This window comes from Aethina tumida, chromosome 5 (assembly GCF_024364675.1).
Source record: "Aethina tumida isolate Nest 87 chromosome 5, icAetTumi1.1, whole genome shotgun sequence".
Classification (NCBI taxonomy): domain Eukaryota; kingdom Metazoa; phylum Arthropoda; class Insecta; order Coleoptera; family Nitidulidae; genus Aethina; species Aethina tumida.
The window spans coordinates 23,934,238-23,959,828 of record NC_065439.1 but is presented as its reverse complement, the minus strand read 5'-3'; the positions used below and the strand labels follow the sequence as shown (position 1 = coordinate 23,959,828).

The window sequence follows — 25,591 nt, the reverse complement described above, 5'->3', positions numbered from 1 at the left end:
TACTATTTATTAATAATTTTGATACGAAATTTGGTTGAATAAAAAATTATTCGTCGATTTTAAGATAATTATCAATTAATAATTCAATAATTTTCAAAATATTATTATTGTCAATTGTTTCTGTGAATTAACAATATTTATTAAACTATACATATTATTTTTTAATTAATTGTTTTTGAGAAAAATTCATTGTGTGAAAAATTATTAAAAAAATGAAGCAGATTTATTAACTAATTAAATTAATATGATTAATAATTATAAAATCTGTTTCAATAGGATAATTGAATATTTTATTTATTTAAATTAATTTTAGAGCATTTCTACTTGTATCAACAATATTTTATTAAAGAAAAGCTGAGGTTAAAATCATCAAATTTTAACAAGAATTTGTTTTTTAGGCAATTTTCTATTTATTAATAATTTTGAGACAAAATTTGGGTGAATAAAAAACTATTGGTCAAATAATAATTTGTTAATTTAACTTTTTGACATTCTCAAAATATTATTGTAAGAAATAAATATACTTACAAACATGTCATAACCTTTACTAAACTCTTTATTAATGTGAAATTGTGTTCATGGTTTTTACCAATGTTTATACGTTTTTACATTTGTTTAACACATGTTAATTAGTGTATTAAGTTGTCAGTTCTACGTTGTAATTTGTATTTTTTTTCCATCGTATTGTAAGTTTGAAAGTACTGATTTTATAATTGCTCTAATTTACTATTTTTTTAATTTTTTCTAATAATTTTGTTACCATCTATGTACAAAATTAAACATTAATAATGAACATCCTGTATAAAATTTGAGAGTACTAATAATACTTAAAGGATGGTTAAAATCTATGCCAAAAATGAACTTTCCAGCATCAAAATTGTTGGTATTACAGACATTTAATGTCAGTTCCGAAGAAACCAGAAATGAGACATTGTTCAAAATAAATTAAAAAAGTAACTAAAGTCAATTTATAATTGCTACAAAAATTTCAGATCACTATCTTTTCCCATTCTGGATAAAATTCTAATGAATAAGTTAGGGGAATCACCCTGTAAGGTTTGTTTGTTCTGTTATTTTTAAATCTGGATGATAAAAATTCCAATATTTCCAATATGAGATAATTGTCAAAAGTTGGTAAATATCTGAGTATAAAATTTGATATTTGAATATTTTAAAACAAATTACAATCATACAATAATAAAAAAGTTTAAAATATTTTATCAACATAAAAAATAAATATCATAATTCTTTATAATAAAATTATTTTATGTAATAGAGTGATAATATCTAATTTCACGTTAAAAATGCATGAAAGCATATTACATATTTGTTTATCAACTTTTTTTACCATATAAATGTCTAGACATTTGATGTTTTTAGTTTTTTTCAACTGTATAAACAGTAAATACAAATCAATAAAACAGTAAATATAAAAAATTCATTAGACAGTGATATCAAATTATTTGGATTAAAAATTTTCGTCCAGTTTAGATAAATTATCATTCCGCAAGTAATTTTTTTTGTTGTATACACAAACAACCATTCAAGCCTTAAATAAATAAACAAAATATTTTCCGCGATAACATGTGAACTATAAATTTAGTGTGCCGCAAGGATGTGCGACTGGTGCACCCGGAAATGGACATGCGCAATGAACCGAAAAGATTCACATTCACGTGCCCGACAAATGTCCACGCTTGATATGTCAACGTATTAAATTATTTATAAGATCAAAGCCAAATTGTTATTGTATGCATACCTTGAAATTTTCCCCGCGATTAACAATTAAATCAGCTGTTCGGTCCGTTTACAATTTAATTTATTGCTCGACACATTCACGCATTGTTCCGCAGCATCCGTGCCAAAAGTTACGCCTGCCGATCGTTTCCACCTCCCGGATATTCGACGTTCGTGCCTCTCCAACCCCTCGACGTTCGTTGATTTAATAATGATACGGGGAAAAATGTGATTGCCGTTGCGAAAGGGAATCGTTTTTTTTTTTTTGATGCGTGGGTCGTTCCGTCTATCGATCGTGTTTTCCCTGCTCGGGGGTGCGTTGTTTGTTTTTATTTTGCGACGTTATTACGTTACCCATAATCTAGATGAATTAGTTTTGGTAAGTTTTTTAAACTTTCGGTTCTCCCGGTTCGCTAATTAATTTTTCTACGCCGCTGGAACTTTAATTAAATTTTAGATGCAGTTATGATTGGACTTTTAACACGATAAATTAAAAATTCTGGAAGACTATGATGTGTCAACATTTAACAAAGTTATCTCGTATTCCCTCGTGTCGACTGAATTATCTCCTTGTATTTTTTTTAATTGTTATCTGTAAATGAATTGCGTACCCATTCCCACACATTCTATTATTGATTTTACTAAGTCATTAATAAATATAAACACTTATTATGATTGTACATTGATGTTCTGGAATAAATTATGTGTCTAGCTAACGATAAACTGACGGTCCCCAGAAAAAACAATAATTTAAAGTTCGCCTAGACATAAAAAAAGCCAATATCAATAAAACATTAATTTTATCAGACAACACAAAGAGAAACATAGAAACTATTGTGACACATTTTGCACAACGATAAACAATAGACGTATTACATTATTTGGTAAATAGTGAAACGACGCACTTATGCGAATTTTTATTTATAGTCGAAATATTCGTATTTTAAAAACACCGTGCGTCACTGTGTCTAAAAGCAAAACACAAGTAATATAATTAGAAAAAGATCGAAACACTAAAAATGCACTAGTGCAAATTGTGCGACGTAAATTGTACAATTGATCATTTTTGTGTGACCCTCGTGGTGCTGATTCAAATTTATTGCACTCAAATAGTTTTTCTAACAATAAGAAGTGTTTTATCTTCGTTGTCCTTTGTTCTAGAAGGTTTTTCTGATAAGGCACATAATGAACTATTAAATTTATCTTGCTGTGATTTACTAGTATTGTTGCTATTACGTGAAATACTTGTTTGATCGTGAAGTTACCACGTGCCATCTAATTTATCGTTATCGCTTTAAGATCAAATTAAAAATTAATTATCTAAAAATTTAGTGGAACATACATGAATAATAATAATTTCTTATATAGTTATGAACTAATTGTTGTAACTCAACAAACAAAATATTACGTATCAGAAGATTTGACAAGGATTTACTTTTTTTATATTCGAATTTGTCTTATTTTTATTGTCTTATTATGAAGATATTATCATATATTTTAGTTTGATTAAAACACTAAATTCACAATAATACGCTTTATTACAACAAACGTACTTTAACCCTCGACATCTAAAGCTTGACTTTCTTAAGAACTGCCCCGATTTTTAAATGTAAACAAATACTTCAGATTTGCTTATAAAACAAAACTAGTCTAAATAGATGTGAGCACGTCGCATCGGTCCATCGGTGAAGGTGATGACGTAAGCTAAAATAGGTTTAAATTTTAAAATCAGGGTTATAAAAATAACTATCAAAATTTGATTATTGTGTTATTAGAATTGATTATTAAGTTATTAGAATTAATTATCAAATTATTTGCAAGTATAGTTTGATTATCTTATAGATATTTGATTAGTTAAAGACGTGTATGCGTGTGGGAATGTATGATGTAAAATTGGATAAAAAAAAACTATGCATATAGGATAATTATCAAAATTTGATAATGATTTTGGTAATCAAATTTTAATGTTATTTAATTGTAAATTTTGATTATTTTAAAGATATTTTAATTGAAGAAAGTATAATTTAATTAATTCTTAAATTTCCTTCATACCAAATTATAATTAGCCTCATTAATAAAGAACACAATAATGATGTATGTAGATCTATTTTTCTAAATTTGTATTTGTGACCTATTTTTTTGTAATTTGATCAAATATTTCATTATATGTGGACATACGACATAAAATAGCTTTAAATCAGACTCGCTTTTAAAATCAACATTTTAAAAGTTCAATAATTCCCACCAATATTGGATAACTATCAAAATTTGATCATTATTAGAATAATTGTCAATTTTAGATGTTTTTAAAAGTAAATTTTGAATATTTTAAAGATATTTGATTAGTTACAGAAGGTATAATTTATATAATTCTTAATTTTTTTTCACCAAAAATTATTATGTCCCCTTAATAAATAAACTATATGGATGTGAACGGATTTATTTAACTGATTTATGATCAAAATTTGATCATTATTAGGATAATTGACAATTTTAGATGTTTTTAAAAGTAAATTTTGATTATTTTAAAGATATTTGATTAGTTACAGAAGCTATAATTTATATAATTCTTAATTTTTTTTTAACCAAAAATTATTATGTCCCCTTATTAAATAAACAATATATGTGAAAGGATTTATTTAACTGATTTATGATCAAAAATTATGTGTAGTTGTTTAATTTAAAATACGTTTAAATCAGTTTTACCAATAAAATCAGGGTTATAAAAAATACAATACTTACTTAATTATTAGAACTATCAAAATTTGATAATGTTAATTGTTTGAAAATTTATGATATTATAACATATTTGAAAACAAGTTTTGATTATTATAAGGAGGTTTGATAATAAGAATCTACTACTTTTAAGTTTGAAATCATGAGACGGTGTTGATTGAAAAGTTCAGTTAAATAATCTAATAAATATCAGATAATTACAATAATTGATAGTAAACCAAGTAACTTCATGAGTACAAAGATTCTTAATATGACATCAGTTATTAATAATCATTGGATAATTATCAAAATGATAGTCCTGTTTAAAATTATGGATAAAAAATGGCGTCATTTTGACCTGATTCCCCCGATTACAAAGGTCACATTAAAAATAGTAAATAGCTGTTTAAAAACATTCGTGAAATTAAATCTGCATAAATCTAATTTTTTATAAATAACACGATGAAAGAAGAATTATTTACAACTAATAAATTACAACTGAGTTTACAATAAATATGTCACTACTTCAAACACTGGGATCAATAAAAGACCACCACAAAGTCAATTTATTGTTACACAGCCACCCATAATCTTTACCCCCACTCCAGTGTCCCATATCATCATTATCAAGATGCTAGTCAGAACCATACTTATTCACTTTCTATCGTTCCTTGAAGTTTCACGCGTCCCATTTTTCATCGGCAACCATTCAAAAACAAAAACCAACCCACGGGCTCCCGAAACTGTTTTCGTCGTAGTTCAAAAACCAAAATTTCTGCCGGATTCTGCGTATCGATAGCGTCACCGTTGCGCCAAACAAAACAAAAATAAAAAGATCTGGGTGTGTGAACGTGTCATTGATTGCGTCGCTCGCCTAGAACCGATTACACGGTACATATCGGAGTAGCGGCGACGAATTTACGGCCAGTCGGTTCGCAGCAGCGGTACAAGCTCGACGCATCCAAGGCACGTTCGGCGTTCCGAAAGCTCCCGCGAAGTGAAAGTGACTGAAAGCCCGCTGTGCATTGTCGTGCGGCGATCAGCTGATCACGGCGGATTTTAAAAACTGTTTCGTTGTTTTATAACTGTTAGTTTTCGTGCGGAGTGACTTGATAAGTTTAATTTTACCGTTCATCGGTTGTTTTAGTTGTTGTGTGTCAGTTGATTTTGGTCGTTCGGGATTCACCGACGCGTCCACTTTACTCTCTGGTAATTATTTTCGCGTTTGGCGTGTAAATGTCAAGAACGCAAGTAAACGTACGCTCGGGCAGGTGTTTCGATTTAAATGCGGTGATTTCATTGTTAGTTTTTTATTACCTGCTGGGGAATTTTCCAGCAGACGCTTAGCAATGAGTTGTCACCCAGCTTGTTAATAATTTTATTAATTGTGCGCACGTCGCGGAATGTGCACGATAGCATAATTTTGAAATTTAATTACTACGAGAATATTATTGCAAGTACGTTATTGACGGATAATGAATTTTTTGAATGTCCTTTGTGGGAAATACCTGCTTAATTGGATACCAACAGATTAAATAACTTGCGGTTTCTGGCATATTAAGTAACCATTCATTTATTAAAAATTATTTATTAGTAAATAATATTTTAATACAGCAAAACATCATTAAGCTAGATTTAAAACTAAACAAGGAACATTTAAATATTATTTAATTTATTACTTATTTTATTTTATAATATAATAATTTTATGGTTTAATTAATTATAATAATTTATTTTTTTGCAATAGTTTTGAAAAATAAATAGTATACAGGATAATTTTCTAAATTTAACAATTATTTAGATATTTATTTTATTTTTTTTAATTGGCTTAGTTAAAATGGCATAATTTAAATAATTCAATATTTATTGACTTATAATCAGTCCAATTGTTATAGAAACAATAACAACATATGATAAGAGTATAAAGTTTTGAAGTTATGATATATATTTTTGTTGACTATAAATAAAAATGAACTTAAAACACCTTTACTAAATTCTGACTTATAAAATATCTGATATTTCCAATAAATATAGTTGACATTATCTAGAAAATTATAAATTTTTGTATAATGAAAAATTATTCTGTTGTCTAATGAATAATAAACTTTAAATAATGGGTAGATGTCAAAATTTGATAATTATTTCACTTATTTTAGATATATGAAGATTGTAACATAAATAATCCACACAATTCTTATTTTTTATTACAAATTGTAGTCTCTCTGATTATTCAAAACATATGAAGTATTTGATAAAGATATAAGATAAAGTAGTTATAGACATACTTAATTTCTTACCTCTCAGACTATTTCATTAAATATGAAAATATCATTCAAAATAGATTTAAAAACAGTTTTACTCTAAAAATTAGATTTCTAAAAAATCCGATGTTTTAGTAAATATCGAATAATTATCAACATTTGATAATTATCCAGATAATCGTCTAAATTTGTATAATAGAAACTATTATTTCACTTGTTTATAGATTAAGAAGAAGGTATAGTCTAAAAATTCTTATTTTTAGTACAAATTATTGTCACTCTTATTAAAAAAATATCACAAAGTCAAATTATTTAGATAATTTACAATTTTTAACAACAAAGTTAGTCTTTTGCATAGTTTTAACTATAGTTTAAATATGTTATTAAAAATCTGATTATTATAAAAATTCAGTAAAAACAAATTAAATAAATATAATTAAGAAAACAAACTAATACAAATAAACAAATAATGACTTTTTAAATTTTCTTGAGAGTCAACTTATTAAAGATGAAATTAAAAGATCACTATTAAAATTATAGAAGTTTTAAAAGAAAATTATTAAAAAACTGACTATTCTAAAAATGCATTAAATATAATTATGACAATAAAATAATACAAATAAACAAATAATGACTCATTAAATTTATTTGAGGGTCAACTTATATAAGATGAAATTAAAAAGACATCACTAAATTATAGAAATTTTAAAAGAAGATGATGAAGATTATTACATAGTAGTAATTGTATAAATTTTGATCGTTGCCAAAATATGTTGATTAAATTTAATTTTGAAAACATGTATCAGAATAGTTTTGAATATGAGAATGTCCTTGAAATATTTCCTTGTGGATAATCTGATAAATTTGTTTAACGAATGTGTCTAACTTGAAAATATTTTTTTATTATAACTATTTAATTTCGTAATAATAAACTCTCATTTATAGCTTTTTTAGACGAAACTTGGGAGAACACATCTATTTTAAGGAAATTATCGTCTAATAGTTGTCAAACCATAAATGTCACAATATATATATCAAGGAATTAATTATGATTAATTATCAACAAAAGTTCCTTTAAGTTGTGATTCATATTATTAATTAATTTTGAAGGTTCTTTGGTCGAAATCTGGAAAAATATCAAAAAATTCTTGATAAATCTGGATTTAAGTAATAAATGTCACAGAATTATCAGCAAATTTTTAACTGATTTATATTATTTAAAATACACATAACATTTTATAACTTCCGGATAAAATGATAAAACTAAAACAGTAACGAAAGAAACTAAAGAATTCACGAATTGACCTATCCAAGTTCTCCTAATGGAACCGTCAATAATCATTATCAAAAAACGAGTTATTTCAAGGCAAAACCCGCACAAAGAATCAACAAACAGTTTCGAAAGGGAAAAACTATTAATCTTATCAATTTTATAATTGTACATTTCGTTTATTCATTAATACTGTTGACCTCTAAGAAATCAATTACGAAAACCAACAAAGAACACAAAGAAAGTGCGGACCAAACGAAAACACCGATTCTATCCGCTCCCAAAATGACATCATCACCCACGACCGCGATGTCAACAAAAACAGACGGCGCGGCACTTCTGAATCTCGAACGAAATTTCGCGTAGTTTTGCCGACCACCGATAAGGTCATATTGGTTGCGCACTCGAATTTAATCTGGCCACGACGTGTGTGCATGTGCGGGTCAAGCCATGGGATTGTGACAGGAAATTGGAAGTCGATTTCCTCGGAAAACGCTGCTAAATAAAATAGTAGAGTTACATCGTGTTGCGATTGGGACTGGGGTACACGCCTCCCGCATGCGCAGCCGCAAAAAATTGGATCGCGGCTAAAAATTGCGGAACTTTCCACAAATGACGATAAAACGGAGTACCCGGGATTATTAGTATTTTAACGACGCACTATCACTAGGAACTTTTCGTTGCGAAAAGTTTCCTTTGTTTATGGCATCGCTTAGCAACTTCTGTTAATGAATACGCTCAAACAATAAAAGTATTTCATGTGACCCCAAAATAAACTGCGTTGAAGTTAATTAGTTCTACGGTTTTGATGTTCCTTCTTCCAACAATTGACAAAACATAAATTAATAGTTGATCAAATTAAATGTGTGCTAACGGTATGTAAGTACAACATTTTTGACATTTGATGACGTTTACGTTAAATTCCTGTGGTTAATATTAAGGTAATAAACAATTTTTACTTAATAATGGAAAATTCAATTTTAGTGTGCCAAGGTAAATTGTACGAAATCAAATTTGATAACGTTGACTTGTCATTGGGTTTTGTCAGTGAAAAGTTTACAGCAGACATTGTCATGTTAATACGATTTATTTACTATGCTAATGACAAAAAATCCGATTGTCTCTCACACACACACACAACACACCAGTAAACAATTTTATCTGTGTAGAATTTTTGTTTTATCACCTCTTTGTTTGGTAGTTTATCTGATATAGATCAATTTTATGATCCACTAGTTCTATCTACTTAAAATTATTTATGGTTCCATTTTGTGTATAAAAATATTTTACTTGTGTGGTGCATTTTGAATTATGTAATTTTAATGAATCAGTGTCTATAATTCCTCATTGAACATCAATTTTTATCTAATGGCTGCCAAATTTATGAATCATTTGAGCTTGTGTACTGCACACGTGTGTAATAGCCAATTAGCAGTTATTTTAACATATTGACGATCATAATTAATTACAAGGACAACATTTGAATACATTTTATAATTCAAATAGTGCGGTCCATTAGCAAACAATTGAATCGAGAAGTGGCCCACTTTGTCTACGAATGCTTCTACAAATTGAACTAATCTCAGGATGATTGATTATCTTATCGGCCCCATATATTCCAGAATCCCCTTTGCGTTGGCTAAATCGGAGGACATCAGCGTCACCATCAACATTGCCAGGCACAGCCCATCATCGACATCGGCGGTGGCAGCGGCGGCGACGGCAAGAACACCTGTGCAGCGGGAAGAGTTGCGTCCATCGTCTGGGAGAACACGTTTGGTACAAGAGGGGAATGGTGTACCTGTTGGCGGACTGGGGTATGGGAGATTCTGAAATCCGCAGCCGAAATTATGCGGAAACAACAGGCAGCAGGAATGCGGAGTTGCTTATGGTGCGCGGAGAACAAAATGACGACAGCGACGAGGTCGATCTGCATCCGCTCAGCAACCAAGTAAGTTTAAGGGGTATCTCCTGTTTGTACTTGGGTTTACGGTGAGTTTCTGTACTATTTGTACTAAAATTTGTACTAATACATTCTCAAAATTGACTTGTTTTGAGTTATTTTATTTTTCAAGTTAAGATTTACGTCTGGTCGCGTGAAAACTGATTATTAAATTACATTTTATTTACATAAATTTAACGCACGATAATGCAACCATAACAAAAGTTCTAAGTCAAGGCCAATTTCTCCATGTTATGAAATGTCGCATTATTACGTTTATTAAATTTATTATGTCACAGGAATTTTTCCAATGTTTATATTACCATGCATAATTTTGTGCGCATCCACCACAATTTTAAAAATGTATTTTAAACAAGTTTTTCATTGGAATTATGCCAACTCTCAAATTCAAACTAAAATATTAAAAGTCATGTAATTAAAAAATGAGTTAATCATCTCACAGAATTTAACTAATTAAATTGAAAATCGTAAAAAGTAATAAATATTTTCTAAAAAGTTAATTTAAATGAGACATAAAAATAATTACTGTCTACGGTCAATATATAGTTTTAATTCCAAAAGTTAAAAATATCTGAAATATTTTTTATATGATTTTAATACGTAAAATGTCCCATCAAAATTTAATTAATAAATTTGTCTCAATTAAATATGTAACATAATACCTAATAAATATATTATTTATTATGAAAACATATAGAAAAAATAATAAAATGTTCGTTCAATAATTAATAATAAAAATATTATAAATTTTGAAATATTTTTATAACTTCTGAATAATTTTTTAAATAATTTAATACGTAAAATGTCTCAATATTTAATTAATAAAAAAAAATAATGATAAAACTTATGTGCATAAGCATAAATTTATCTAAATTATATATACAATAAAATAACTAATTGATATATATCATAAATTTTAAAAACATTGTGAAACATTAGTAAGCCATAAAATGTTGATTCAATAAATATATTTTTTATCTTCTGAAATAAAATTTAATTAAGATATTAAAAATTGTATAATTTTCTTATAATTTTAATACAAAAAATGTCCCACCAAAATTTTATTAATATAGTAAATAAATTTAAAACATTAATGAAAAACTTGTGTACATAATTATAAATTTATCTAAATACAGCAAATTACTTAATTAATAAAATGACATATATTATAAAAATTTTCATTTAATAAATAATATTAAAATAATCAAAAATATAAAAAATTCTTAAAATATTTTACATCTTCTGAAATATTTTTCTTATAATTTTAATACACAAAATGTTCTACTAAAATTTAATTAACCAACTAACAAATTGAAAAATTAGTGAAAAATTTGTATACATAATTATAAATTTATATACACATACACAACATAATAAAACAATATTAAAACGTTTCTTTGATAAATAATATCAAATTAATCAAAGATATAAAAACATTTGAAATTGTTTTATACTTAAGATGTTTTTCTTATAATGTTCCATGTAAACATGATCTAGAAAAAATGTTTATTCAATAAACAGTAAAAAAAATATCAAAAATTCTCAAAATATTTTATTTTATCTGAAAAATTTTTCTTGTAATTTTAGTCTGTAAAATGGCCAGACAATAATAAATTTGTTTAAATTGTTGGAAATTAACAAAAATTTGACAAATATCAAAATCATCCGAAATATTATTAAAGTCAATTAATAAAACATTTATGGTAAAGGTAAAATTAATTAAATTACATAATTCCATAAACATGGGAAAATGTGAAGGTAAAATTCAGGACTAAAAAGCGTTTAATTAATTAATTTTAACAGTTAAATTAGAATTATGTTCCGGGAAAGACTGATAATAATTGTTGCTAGTAAATTAAAACGTTTCCTAGTATCCGAATTATAATAGCAGGTTATAAATCAATAAAAATGAAGCAATAGATAATTATAAATTTTCGACATTTTAATTTGTTAGTGTACTTAATTTATTATGCAATCAGACATAATTTATAATATTTGTGTGTTGATAGTAAAATTTAAGACCAATGCAAACAAAAAAAAAATAAATAAAAACTTCACAATTTATTTACAACCAACGCAGGCGACATTTGCAACAATTTATTTGTTATATTTTAAATAAACCTGCGTGACTCTGACGCAGTTGGAATTGCTTTAAAGAAATGCACACTTTGCCGATACTGGAACTGATAGTGTGCAATTTATTTCCAATTATATTTCGAGCGACGTCATCTCTTCGAACTCGAAACGCACTCGACTTCAATGTCACATGGAAGTGCGCCGATTTTATTTAAAGAAACGAAAAAATATGCGAAACCTGTTTATTTTCGAAGACGAGTTTCCGCGCCCGATCTATTAATATTTTCAAACCTTAAAATTTCGCGGCCGATCGATGTTCACACACACATATACACAGACACACGATAGTGACACGTGCACGACCCATTGACTCGATCCGGATGAAAAGAGCAGCCTCTTATGGGCCGCAATGTCAATTGTCCGCACGTGCCACGTGCTACTAATTGATCCGGGTCGAAACGGATGCGGAAGTGTTCGTTGGTTGTCTCAATTGGGCCGAGGTCGATGGTTTAAACTGTTTTACTTCGGTGCTCCTGGGAGTGAGGTGACCCTTGACGATTTATTACCTTTTCGTGTTGAATGTTTAACAAATTCAATTGAAGTGGTACGAAACAGAATAATTGAAGCATTGCTTTAAACCACCTAATAATTAAAAACCTTACTACAATGGACTTTAATTGACAATATGTCAGATCCAGTCCACAACCAAAGTAATTGACACCAAGAAGTATTCATTTATTTTAATCTACTTAATATTTAAAAACCCTACAATGACCTTCAAAGAGTTAGTTAAATTAAGAAGCACCAATATGGTAAATACAGTCTAAAACAAAAAACTGAAACAAAGAAGTATTTATTTATTTTAAAAACTTTGCTATAATAGACTTCTAAAAATTAATTGACTTAAAAACTGCTTTTGATCCACTGCCAATAATAAGTGGAAAAAGGAATTTAAACCACTTAATAATTGAAAACCTTGATGGATGAAATATTAATCAAATTAAGGACTGCCAATACTCCAGACACAGCTCACAACCAAAATAACTGAAACAAGGAAGTATTCACATATTTTAAGCCACCTCATAAATCCACCGTGCCTGGAAGAACACAGTTGACCTTTCGTTCCAAATCATTCATCCTTCCACAAACGGGGAAACCAGGCACAAACCGACGACATTTGCCAGACGATTTTTCGAACGAACGGGCTCGCTCCGTTGCCCAACAGACAACGGGGGCCTGTGTGACCCAGATTTCGCAACCGGCACACAAGAACGTTCGAGAAAGCACAATGGTCGGGATTTAAAACTGGGCGTTCGGTATGTAAATCGGGCCGCGGTGCATTCGCGTTCCTGGAACGGGAACATTCCCAATTTTGTGATTCAAGGCTTCCCTGTCATCTGTCCGACGCGTGTTCATGCGTTCGGGTTTTTGGGGCTCAAATTTATTTATAAATTATGCAACACTTTTTTATATCGAAATATGCTTTTTCCGTTGCCATTATTACATCATTGATTGATTTGACTAATTAATTAAGTGCAATTTGTTTGACTTGCATCATAGATAATCGACTGCGATAAAATAGATAGGAGCAATTTATCCGTTCAAATACCAGGAATCTTCGGGGCTTCCCTCTAGACTGAATAATTTATCGTTCAATTAGCCTGAACAAGGCAGCTTTCCAAGAAAAGGAAATTAAGTAATGCGAAGCGACACTTCTTGGAGTCGGTTAATGGAAGTAGCACAGACCAAAATTCGTCCATGAATATGTAAACATTGTAACTTTGAACTGGTTATTGAGTTTGTGTTTTTGTTTTCAGGTTGGGGGCCACACAAGACTAATGGTGTTAAATCCAAGTACAATTTGCAAACCCCTAAACTTCAGAGAATTAGACTTCTACCAGAATATTCAAGACCAAGATATCAAATCATTTGTACCTAAATATAAAGGTAAGCTGAGTAGCATAAGATTCAAGTGATCAAGAAAAGACTCTACTTTATAGTAAAGTGAATAAGTATTTTTAAGACTTTGTTACATTCCCATCGTCATCAGACAGTGTTTTACCATTTTGTCTTAAACTCTGTGATGTAACGCTTTCTGGTGGCCTGTGATTTTATAATATAATCTTAGTTTAATAATTTTGTAATTTTTGTAAGAGACCAAATAAATACTCCTTAGATAATTACATCAATGTTTAATGGTGCATGATGCAATTTTCGTAAATCCTTAATACTTGTAAAAATACATCAAAACATGACCATCCAACTAAAAAAATAATAATCATTCATGTTTTGTTTTATTTTATTATTATTTTTTTAAAACACGTGTTCATGCATTTGTGTGATATTATTACGCTTTTGTTCCATTTTTTTTCTTAACAAAATTTGGTATACATTTGTTTAATTGTTCAAGTTTGTGAAATAAATTTTATTTGAGTTCTATTTTATTTTAATAAATGAATGCAAGAGGTTTCATTCTGTTTATCACTTCCAATTTGTGAATTTCATTGTTTTTACCTAATGATTTTTATATTTTTTATTTATTATTATTATTATTGAACGTTAGTTGTGATTGTATTGTTTTGAAACGATTGTTTAATTGTTCAATAGGCATTGGGTAAAAATAATACAACTGAGTGATTGAGTAAATGTATGCTGAGTAAATGTTTTGGATTTATTTATATACATCAATAGCGTCGCGTTTATTTCTTTTCTTTTTTTTTATTATATGATATATAAATAGTGTTTTTTAGTCCAAATAGAATTGAGTAAGTAATTTTGTAATATGTGTCAGGTAAGTATCATCAACATTAAATTCGATAAATTCTAAAGATATACCGGAATATTTGTGGGTTGGCATATGAAAAACAAAATATTGGAAAATGCGGGCTTTCTAATTGAAAACTGGGCTCACTCCAAGTCCAGTGAATCAGATTCTTCGAAGGATCAGATAAGAGCATAATATGCAAAATGATTCACTATGTTATTTTTGCCAAAAAATGATCGATTCATCATTTCATCTCTTTATATGCACAAGGATTGTCAATATTAGAACATTCGCACTTTTTGTTTGTATTAGCTTCAAACTATTAATCTCCCCGATTAGCAAAATTATCAGTCGTCTGTTACACACTTTACTAGTTTGTTTATTTTATGCACTAATTATAATAACCAACACAGTTAATGTCAAACCCAATTAAATGATCAAGATAATAGCCACAAATTCATCGACGTTATCAAACAAAGAGTGCGAGTTGCAATCATGCCATCAACTCGATATGCCAACCCCAATAAACCCAAGTATGAATCCGGCCTGAATGTACTGCGTGCATGTTGGAGTAAAGAGTTTTAAAAACAATCACCGTTGCTTGTCTAAAGCAAAAACAAAAAAACCGTTTACTTGTTTTATTGAGGGACTCGCCTTCCAGTTGGAACTGGCTGAAAGTATGGCAGATTTGGCGGCCAGCTGCCTGTTCTGAACTGAAGCCTGACCTGCATTATCGAGCATTCCCATGTCGCATCGCCGAGGGTTTGTATGGATGCTCTCTACTCCTTCTACATTCAATTCAGTTTTAACGGGTTGGAAAGGCTATTTTATTATATTTACATACTGTCCGGTATGCCGAAAGTAATTCACGAATTGTTTTATTGATTTGGTTTATTCGCTTTGATAACACTGAACGACCCGGCTGAATTATAAACATTATTCGAATATGATCCATGCCAGAGTATGTTCTAAAAATACAAAAATCGCTCCATTCTGTTTCTAAATGATGAAAATAAGCGTTGATCAGTGTTAGCAACAGTTCTAACAGCATTCTATTACATAAAACAATTTTGAAATGAATTACATTGTGGCATACATAACGAGAATCCAAGTAAATTTATTCAGTTTTCATTTTCAATCAAGTGACAATTTTCAAACATTAAAATTTATACCAAGTGCTTTAGCATTATCATACATTATACACATGCTTTCTTATATAGGATTATTTTTGTTCTTTTTTAATTCATCTAATGCATTTAATTGTACCTAACTATTAACAAAAAAATAATAGAAAAGTCAGTAAATGTAAGACAAAAAAAAACTGTTTGGCTTCAGTCGACGACAATATTAAATTATTTATGCGGATTGTTTCAGGAGTAATGCAGGCAACATTGTGTAGTGGTGGAAAATTGGAAAAACGGTACAGTCCAAGTTTCAGGGATGACACCACAAGGAGTAAAAGTGACAGGAAAAGGAAACGTGAGGATGTCTTAAAGTAAGTGTACACTCTATAGAAATAAACATATCCACTTAACAAGGTCACAAGTGAATTTGCTAAATAAGCCCTTTTAATCATGAAATAAAAACAACTTAAATTACGTTCACAATAAATTAACAATTAGCCGACTGATAGGTGACAACGCAAGTGCTTAACATTCCTTCTAAAATTGCGTATTTAAAGTCACACTTATCTTGTTTGAAAAACATTTATCGACTTACTTAATCAGAATTTTTGGGCGTCCTCCAAAATCAACATTTAAATTTACTTAGTAAAGCTCGTAATAACCAGTTGCAGTTCATTGAAGAATTCAAAACAAAGCAAACAAACAATGAGGGGAGACGTTTTTAAATAGTTATTGCCTGTTTTTGTTATGTACATTAAATTATTCGTTTTACAGAATGAGAATCCACCACACAGGGAATCCAAAGGACGTGATAAAAAGTATATCACAATCAGACAATACCAACAAGCAATATTTCCTCATGCTGGAGAACATCACGTCCCATTACACCCACCCGTGCATCTTGGACCTAAAAATGGGCACCAGGCAGCACGGAGATGATGCTTCAGCGGAAAAAAGGTAATATTAATGTGTACAGACGTACAAAATTCCCATAACCTAACGTTATATTATCGCACAGATCGAAACAGATGGCAAAATGTGCGGCGAGCACGTCCGCCTCTCTGGGAGTGCGGCTTTGCGGCATGCAGGTGTACCAGGCTGACTCGGATGTGTATCTGAAGAAGGACAAATACTGGGGTCGCGAGCTGAACGAGGACGGATTCAAGAACGCGTTGTGCAAATTTTTCGATAACGGTTTCGGACTGCGCGTCTCCGTCATCCGGAAGGTGATCACCAAACTGGAGCAGCTGCGGCGAGTTATCGAGAGGCAAAGCTGCTACAGATTTTATTCGTGGTGAGTGTTGTTAGTTGGCTTCGGTCTCAAGTCAGTGTTAATCAATAATTTCGTTTCAGTTCATTATTAATAGTGTACGAAGGAAACGGCGGCATACCTCTGTTAACAGTCACCAAACCCGACACATGCTGTGGCAGCGCTTTAGACCAGTTCTATTGCGAAAACGACTGCACTAGGGAGTCGGAAGACAACAGCCGAGACATGACCTGCTGTTACGACGCCGACACCAGCAACTCTTCCACAGATTTCAACTCCAGTCACGATGAAGTAAGCAAATCCCTTCCAGTGTTAGTGACTTGATTAACCAATTTTTAATTAGGTGTCGCAGGACTCTCATCACCGAGGCTTCGGCGAGGCGGCGGCGAGGGGAGCGAAGGGCGGCGCCTTCTATCCCATTTCGGAGGAGACTCTGGACTCGCCGCCGACCATGCCCAGCATCTCCACATCCAGTCCGATGTCCGTCGACAGTTGGATGATGTATTCGAACAGCAGCAGCGACGAGTACTCGTTACCCGGTCACATGAACGGCGCCAGCTCCAACGACGACACCTCGGACTTCGAGTCGACGTCGCCCCATAAGACGAAACGCAACTGCACGGGTCAGTTTTCGGAACAGGAACTGGAGGACGAAGAGGACGAGGAACTGAGTCCGACGATATCACACAAGAGCATCACGAAGAGGATCTGCGTGAAGGATGCACATCTGTCGGTGGCGTCGGGTTCGAGGCGCGAACGTAGACCGGCACCGGCGCCGGCGAATGTCGACGTTCGAATGATCGACTTTGCGCACACGTCGTTTGCCACGAAGAACGACGCTAGTAGTACGAGTACTGCTACAGTTCACCAAGGCCCTGACGGCGGTTTTCTAACTGGTTTAGACAGCTTAAAGCGATTACTGTCGCAGATACTGGCCGAGGGTTAGGCGGTTGGTTAACGTCCTCGAATCAAATGATTGTGATGCTGCCATTGTATATACATAAACAAATTTACTTTTAATTATTACACCATTATATTAAATTATGACAAAAGTTTATTTTGATATAATTTTATTAATTTGTTTTTATTTGTAATGTGAAAAATGTGTAGATAGCTTTTAATTATATTAAGTATTTGTTTATTTGTAACAGTATTCTTGTACAAATGTAGCAAACTAATGTTACAAACGGAAAAACCTATTTTCTTATTCCTTATAGAAAATTCTTTATTTGAAATCTGTGATTTTGTTTGTTTAGTATAGTTTTTTATTGAGCATTTTGAGTAAACGTTCATGTATGAAAGAGTAATTTCTAGACATTCCAGTATTTCAAATTTATATTGAATTTTATTGACAAGCTTTTTTATTCATGTGCAATAGCAGTTTTCATTGAATATGGGAAGTTAAACAAAATTTGAACAAGGGGCAAATTTTACTCCAGTCACATTTGTATACTGATATATTTGTATGTGACATTTGTCTTGCCTCCATACTTTATTACATTGTATTTGGTACGGTTTTTTGAAGCGACAGCTTCAGACATTTTAACATTTGTTGCATGTTTCACCTACTTTTGAATGTGAATGGCAAATTGTTAATGATTTTTAACTTGTTGAAATCATATTATACGAACTTTTGTACAGTTCTCTTTATATGCTTAGAGTTCTATTTAGATCGAATAATAAACAAGGCAGAAATCTTTATAATGTTTTTTCCGTGATTTAAGGAAATTAGTATCGAAACGGGTCAACGCCGTAAAACTGTAAATTGCTTTATCTGTAGTATAAAGTATGATTCCGCTTGTAAATAGTAAATTGTTTTATTTTTTCTACAACGTTGAAAGATTGTCATTTTATTTATTGACGTACGAGAAATATGCCAAACCGTTTATTCCCAAAGTGGGACCATTGGAATCTCGAATTGTAATACTTAAGGTTTACTTATTGGACATGTTTAGGAATTTGATTGATTTGTGTTTCCTGTTCAAACCTGTACCTATATTATTAAAAAGTTAAATTAACATGTTATTTGTTTTATTATTCCTCCCTTAAAATATAAAAAAATATGTAATCAACTAATTTTTGTGATTATTTTGTAAATAAATAAATTTATACTCATATTTGACCTTTTATTGTATAAAAAATGTACTGTACACCATTTACCAATAAAAAACCAACATTTTATAAACATTTAAACCTAGAAAGTTACAAATATTGTCAGCCTATAATCTATAAATGTAAAAATGTATATACATGTTTGTTTACAAATTCATATTTTTAACAAAAATATTCACAGTTAATAAACAAATAAATGGAACAGTAAATAAGACACTACATATTAATAAATACTTTTTTATAAACATCCTTATAATTAAATCACTTAATGCAATAACAACCATTTCTTTGCCTCATAAAATATATTATTAATATTTTGCATGTATATATACAATTCACCTTACCTAAATTTAAGGACCAAATACAAAATAAAGAACACAAATATTGAAAACAGAAACATATAAAATATATAATAATTGTGTGAGCCTCTCGATAGTTTTAAAACTCTGCCCATAGTTTTACCCAGAAATCCGCCAGTGCGTTCCAAGTCATCGTCAACATCGTTAAGAAGTTTATCTTGGTATCTGACCTCGTTGCCAATATCAATCGAAAGGGACTTTAGGGCTCCGATTTTCTCCTTGAGCTCATTCGTCATCCGATCGTTTTCATCTTCGACCTCGTTCGAGTTCTGTGATAGCGGTTCATAGTAGTTACCGGCATGGGCCCTTCGCATTGTTGATCTTGCCAGTTTTGTGGTTTAATTATTCACTTCAGATTTAATAACAGTCGCAATGTTTTCGAATGTAGGTTGACGTGTACATTTAGGTTAGGGAACTGTCGACAGCTGTTTGTGACGTACGTAAACTATATTTCAGTGCTACCAACCTAAGAACTTAAAGTGATAATTTATTTTTATCAATACATGACGTTTAACTCACTTTTATTTTGTTAATTTTGATATCAGTTAGTTATAATAATTAATGACTTCACAAGTGTCGGTAAATTTTATGTAAATATTTACCGTAGTGTGCGAAGATGGTTTTCTTGGGTTGGTGATTGAAACACATTCAGTTTGCGACTAGCTTCAGTCGCTCACACACGTTTGTTTTGTTTTTTAAAAATATTCGCATGTGAAAGTGAAAGTTTTATTATAATTTCAATTTTATTAGTAATGCAAATGCAGTAAACAAAGTAAGTAAAAATTCAGGAATTATTATTTCAACTTTTACATTGTTTTATCACTGTTTTTTGCCTTCAGTTTTTGCGAAACTATCTTAAAATAGATGATGAGAATAGTTGCCGGTCCTCTTTTTGTCTAAATTATTTGAGAAGTTACCGTTCAGCAGCAACTTGTTCCGCTACTTTGAACTTATAGGTGCATCATTTATTCAAAACCATGAAATAAATTCAATTACTACCTAAAGTATACAACAATGAAATTATTTTTGTCAGATTTTTTAAAACTGGTATTTAAAAAATATATATATTTTATTTATATTTTTTATTCAATTCAATAATCATGCCAATAAAAATCTGGACAATTTAATTAGTTCAGAATTGTTTTGGTTTGGCTAAGTAAAAGTAAATTCCAACAATTTATTTTGTTATTAACAATGGCTATAGTAAATTATCCAAGTAATAAATTAATTTTGTTATTAATTAATTTATTATTTGCATACAAATAATAAATTTATTTAGTAGTTGCCACAGAATAATTTAACTCACATCTTTGGGTAAATAAAATTCAGTTATTTTTATTTTTTTTTAATTAAATTCGATTTAAAAAATAAAAACTAAAATTTTTCCACCCAAACAAATAGGTAAAAACTCAGGAATTATTATTTCAACCTTTCAATCGTTTTATTTAAGATTTTACTTTCATTTTTTGGGAATTATTTCAAAATAAATGATGAAAATTCTTGTTGCTCCTCTTTTTATCTAAATTATTTAATTTACTGTTGAGTGCAACTTGTTCTGCTACTTTGAAATTGTAGATGCATCCTTTTTCAGAACATTGATTAGCCACATAAAATATTGAATTGTTTTTTGTCATTTTTTAAAACTGGTATTAAAACAAAAAAAGATTTATATTTTATTTTTAATTTTTATTAAATTGGTCAACAATATCAATAAATGATTATTGGATTCAGATTTTATTTTGCTTAGCTAAGTACTGTCGTCTAAGGTCTCTACAATATTAATTTATTTTATTATTAACCACATAAACTTAGTAAATTACCGTGTAATGACTTAATTTTATTATTAATTTACTATTTACTTACAGAAATTAATTTATTTTGTAGTTGTTGCGGAATCATTTAACTCATATCTTTGGATAGGTGAAATTAATTGCTATTATTCTTTAATTTAAATTTAATTTATCAAATATATAAAAAAAACTAAATTTTATTTAACCAAACTAGAACACTTGGAAATATTTATTATTGTTTTTTTGGATAATTGCTCCTTTTTTATCAAAATTATTTATGAAATTAATATTCAGTAGTAACTTATTTTTGTTAAATTTTTAATCCTATCCTTTAATCCTATAGTATTATTTTTTTTATTAAACAATTTAGCTCACATTTTTATAATGATGAAATTTAATTACTTTTGTTTTTTTCTGTTTCATTTTAAATTCAAAATAAAAAAAATATGAGAAAGTCTATCTAACCAAACAAGTAGGTAAATTTTCAGTTATTAAATAAATCCATTTCTTATGTAAAATATTCAACAATGCTAAATTATTTTTGTAACATTTTGTTTAAAATTAGCATTAGAAGGATGATATATGTTTTATTTATAATTTTTATCAAATTTATTACGTCAATAAAAATCTTGACAATTTAATAAGTAATATTTTATTAAGCTTTTTTTAAGTTTGTTTTATTAGCCACTTCAGTTTCAGTAATATTAAATTATTTTTGTTATTAAATAATTTATTATATACATACATTTTATAGTTGCTACAAAATATTTTAGTTACATGGATTTTAGTTATTATTTATTATTTTTATAGCCTTAAACTCAATTTTAAAATAACAATAACTGAATTTTATTTGTCCAAAGAAGTAAGTTAAATCTTAAATTTAGATTTATTACTTGTATGAAATATGTAATAAATTGTTTAATAACAAAAATAATTTATTACTAGGACATTTTCTTATAAACTTTTAAGCATCCAGCCTATAAAAAATATCGATTTAAAAGGAGGGATCATCAAAAAAAAACTATAAATACTGTAACGATAAAAATTTTATAACTATTAAAGTTGATTGGGTTTATTTCTGATACTTTTATTATCGTGCTCTTTATTGCTTAACAATCTAAATTCAAATAGCTGATGTATATTTTTGTGTAACTAGGATTTTTTTCTAAGAGAATAAACTATATAATATTTATTTAAAAATTAAACACTTGTATTTTTAACCAAGGTTCGCACTATCCAAATATTTTCATAAGGGTGCTAATTAACAAACACATTTTTACGGTCACCAACAACATTATTTACAAAACAAATTTATATTTGACCATTTTTCTTCGACGTCATTAAACCGGGCCAGCGTTTAACAAAAACCGCGTCCATTTCGTAACATTTATAAGTCAAACAGGAAGCGTTCTATTTTAATAGAGCGACATGTGGCCTCATAGGTTCCCGTGCAGTTTGTTTGTATTTGGCACATACAAAGAATTATGTGTTTGTCTGTATTAAAGAGGCCATATCGCAAACTTTGTTAGCGTACCGCCGTTCCGACATAAATCTCCGGACTGTCCCAGTTAAACGAAACTAGGAAGTTGCATGCGAACAACCGTTTCTGTAATTTCAGAAGTATGCGGCAGATTATTTCTGTGTGCGGCAAGGAAAAATGCAAAAAGTGAAACCAATACTAGTTTTACAGTTATCCGTGTCATCTCGTGGGACTGTTTATGTCTCCGTGACTTCCAGATCCAGTTAGTGCCTCTGAAGGGTGTATCTAATATTATAATAATCGTTCCAATATTTAATCCTCCGGAGGTTTACGACGTTATCTGTCGTGATCAGTGTTTACGCCTCCCCCACCAGAACCAGAAACCGAAAAAGACAAATCTATTACAAGGACGGGGGTTGTGGCTCATCATCCTTGCATTAAAATCACTCACTTGAGGCTTTTAATGGGCCAAAGTTCAATCTCCCCTCGGACTCATCAATTAATCATACTTAATGGAACTGCGGGGGTGGTCGGTGGCGCCATTTCACCCGGCTTTCATTGTTAACGCAGGGTTGCTAGGCGGTAGTGGGGAGGATTCACCCATTGATCCGCCGTTGGATGGACGGATTCGTTAATTTTGAACGACACAAACGTGTGGGAGGACGCATTAATTGGGTTTTTGAACCGATAAACTCCAAATTAAAATTTAATTGGGTGCAATCACTCGAGATGGATCTTAGATTATTCACGCATCGTTTTATAATCGAACGTGATCATCTTAATAAAAATTAAGAAGTTGCTGCGAATATTACTGCATTGTTTCGCCGCCGTGCTCCTCCCTGCCGACGTGCAGAGTGGGGAAAAACGATAACTGAGGCTGCCCCACAGATATTGATCCCCCGTCGGTGCGCTTCGCCTTTTTCCCCACAGCTGAAACTGCATCAAAACACAAAACAGCTGAAGGCTCGGTGCAGCGGATCTCCACCTATCCATTGTCCGCGCTCCTTTGACCAGATCATCGCGATTTTGTGACCATTTCGGGTGTGCACCTAATACTAATGTAACTGACAAAGTAGAACGGGACCGATTCTGCATGTTTTGCTGTTCGAGACTGTGAGTATGGGTTTTTGTTGGCGCCCGATCGAAGTTGCATGTTTGTTTTATTTATAACTAGATCGATGGTCGTGTACGTACGTTCTAATGTGGCTTTAATTAATTTTGTCTGTCATTAGAAGCTTTCAATTAAGTCGTGCTCTCTGTCTTTGCTGGAATATTAGATATTGGTTAAATATTAAATAATAAATATCAGTTGATACTAATTGAAAATGATGTTCTTTGTATGATTTTAATTAGTAATTCATATTAAATTACCTTTTACAACAAAGGTACAATATATTTGAATATTATATTGTATAGTATATTTATGTATTGTAAAATAAACTGTTTCTGATTGTAATATATAATTTTGTTGTTTTGTTTGATGAATATTTACATTGAAAAGCAGTCATCCGTATAGAACAATCTTTTTATACTGACAAATATCAGTTAAGCTTCAAATAATAAAATATTAATGAAAAATTAACGAAAATCTTGTTATAAGATATCATTTTGTTGTTTCATTTTATAGATACTCATTTTTAAAAGCTGTGGTCCAGATTGAAGATGCTCAGAATTTTTGCAGGCAAACACTAGTAAATTTTAAATAATCAAATATTAACGAATACCAATTGAAAAAGTCGTTTTTTATCATTTTAATGAAAAATTAACTAAAAATCTTGTTATAATAACTTTTGAAAAATACCATTTGAGTGCTATTATTTAAACAAGATATTTATAATATTCTAAAAAGCTACTTAAGATTGTAAGGTATAATTTTGTTGTTTCATTTTGTAGATATTCATTTTTAAAAGCTGTGGTCCAGATTGAAGATGCTCTGAATTTTTGCAGGCAAACACTAATAAATCTTAAATAATAAAATATTAACGAAAACCAATTGAAAAAGCTGTTTTTTATCATTTTAATGAAAAATTAACTAAAAATCTTGTTATAATAGCTTTTGAAAAATACCATTTGTGTGCTATTATTTAAATAAGATATTTAGAATATTCTAAAGAGCTACTTAAGATTGTAAGGTATAATTTTGTTGTTTCATTTTATAGATATTCATTTTTAAAAGCTGTGGTCCAGATTGAAGATGCTCTGAATTTTTGCAGGCAAACACTAGTAAATCTTAAATAATAAAATATTAACGAATACCAATTGAAAAAGCTGTTTTTTTATCATTTTAATGAAAAATTAACTAAAAATCTTGTTATAATACCTTTTGAAAAATACCATTTGAGTGCTATTATTTAAACAAGATATTTGTAATATTCTAAAGAGCTACTTAAGATTGTAAGGTATAATTTTGTTGTTTCATTTTATAGATATTCATTTTTAAAAGCTGTGGTCCAGATTGAAGATGCTCTGAATTTTTGCAGGCAAACACTAGTAAATCTTAAATAATAAAATATTAACGAATACCAATTGAAAAAGCTGTTTTTTATCATTTTAATGAAAAATTAACTAAAAATCTTGTTATAATAACTTTTGAAAAATACCATTTGAGTGCTATTATTTAAACAAGATATTTATAATATTCTAAAGAGCTACTTAAGATTGTAAGGTATA

General features: G+C 29.9%; 3 protein-coding genes across 11 annotated transcripts in view; 2 read left to right on the top strand and 1 right to left on the bottom strand.

Moving 5' to 3' along the window:
• The window catches only part of LOC109595650 (inositol hexakisphosphate kinase 1), a 37,535-nt gene extending 18,337 nt beyond the window's left edge, over positions 1-19,198 (top strand). For 2 of the 6 annotated variants that reach the window (XM_020011062.2, XM_049968037.1), the window contains exons 2-8: positions 9,606-9,934; positions 13,840-13,969; positions 16,161-16,281; positions 16,685-16,867; positions 16,929-17,204; positions 17,264-17,471; positions 17,524-19,198. In XM_020011062.2, the coding sequence (XP_019866621.1) occupies positions 9,776-9,934; positions 13,840-13,969; positions 16,161-16,281; positions 16,685-16,867; positions 16,929-17,204; positions 17,264-17,471; positions 17,524-18,126 (1,680 nt within the window). In that variant the 5' untranslated portion in view covers positions 9,606-9,775 and the 3' untranslated portion in view covers positions 18,127-19,198. Of the gene's footprint in view, positions 1-5,378; positions 5,662-8,638; positions 8,925-9,605; positions 9,976-13,839; positions 13,970-16,160; positions 16,282-16,684; positions 16,868-16,928; positions 17,205-17,263; positions 17,472-17,523 lie in introns of those variants that run through there. The other 4 variants (XM_049968035.1, XM_049968034.1, XM_049968036.1 and 1 more) reach the window with 4 other exon arrangements.
• Positions 19,199-19,515: 317 nt separating this feature from the next.
• LOC109595636 (BET1 homolog) lies at positions 19,516-20,059 on the bottom strand. The gene has a single exon (XM_020011047.2). It carries the CDS (start codon positions 19,963-19,965, stop codon positions 19,633-19,635), a length of 333 nt encoding a protein of 110 aa, XP_019866606.1. The 5' UTR covers positions 19,966-20,059; the 3' UTR covers positions 19,516-19,632.
• A 243-nt stretch (positions 20,060-20,302) lies between these two features.
• LOC109595660 (tripartite motif-containing protein 3-like) overlaps positions 20,303-25,591 on the top strand; it is a 38,861-nt gene continuing 33,572 nt past the window's right edge. For 2 of the 4 annotated variants that reach the window (XM_049968033.1, XM_049968032.1), the window contains exon 1: positions 20,303-20,423. Coding sequence is in view for 2 of the 4 variants with exons in the window: in XM_049968029.1 (XP_049823986.1) it covers positions 24,015-24,034 (20 nt within the window). In the remaining 2 variants the exon portion in view is untranslated. Of the gene's footprint in view, positions 20,424-23,884; positions 24,035-25,591 lie in introns of those variants that run through there. The other 2 variants (XM_049968029.1, XM_049968031.1) reach the window with 2 other exon arrangements.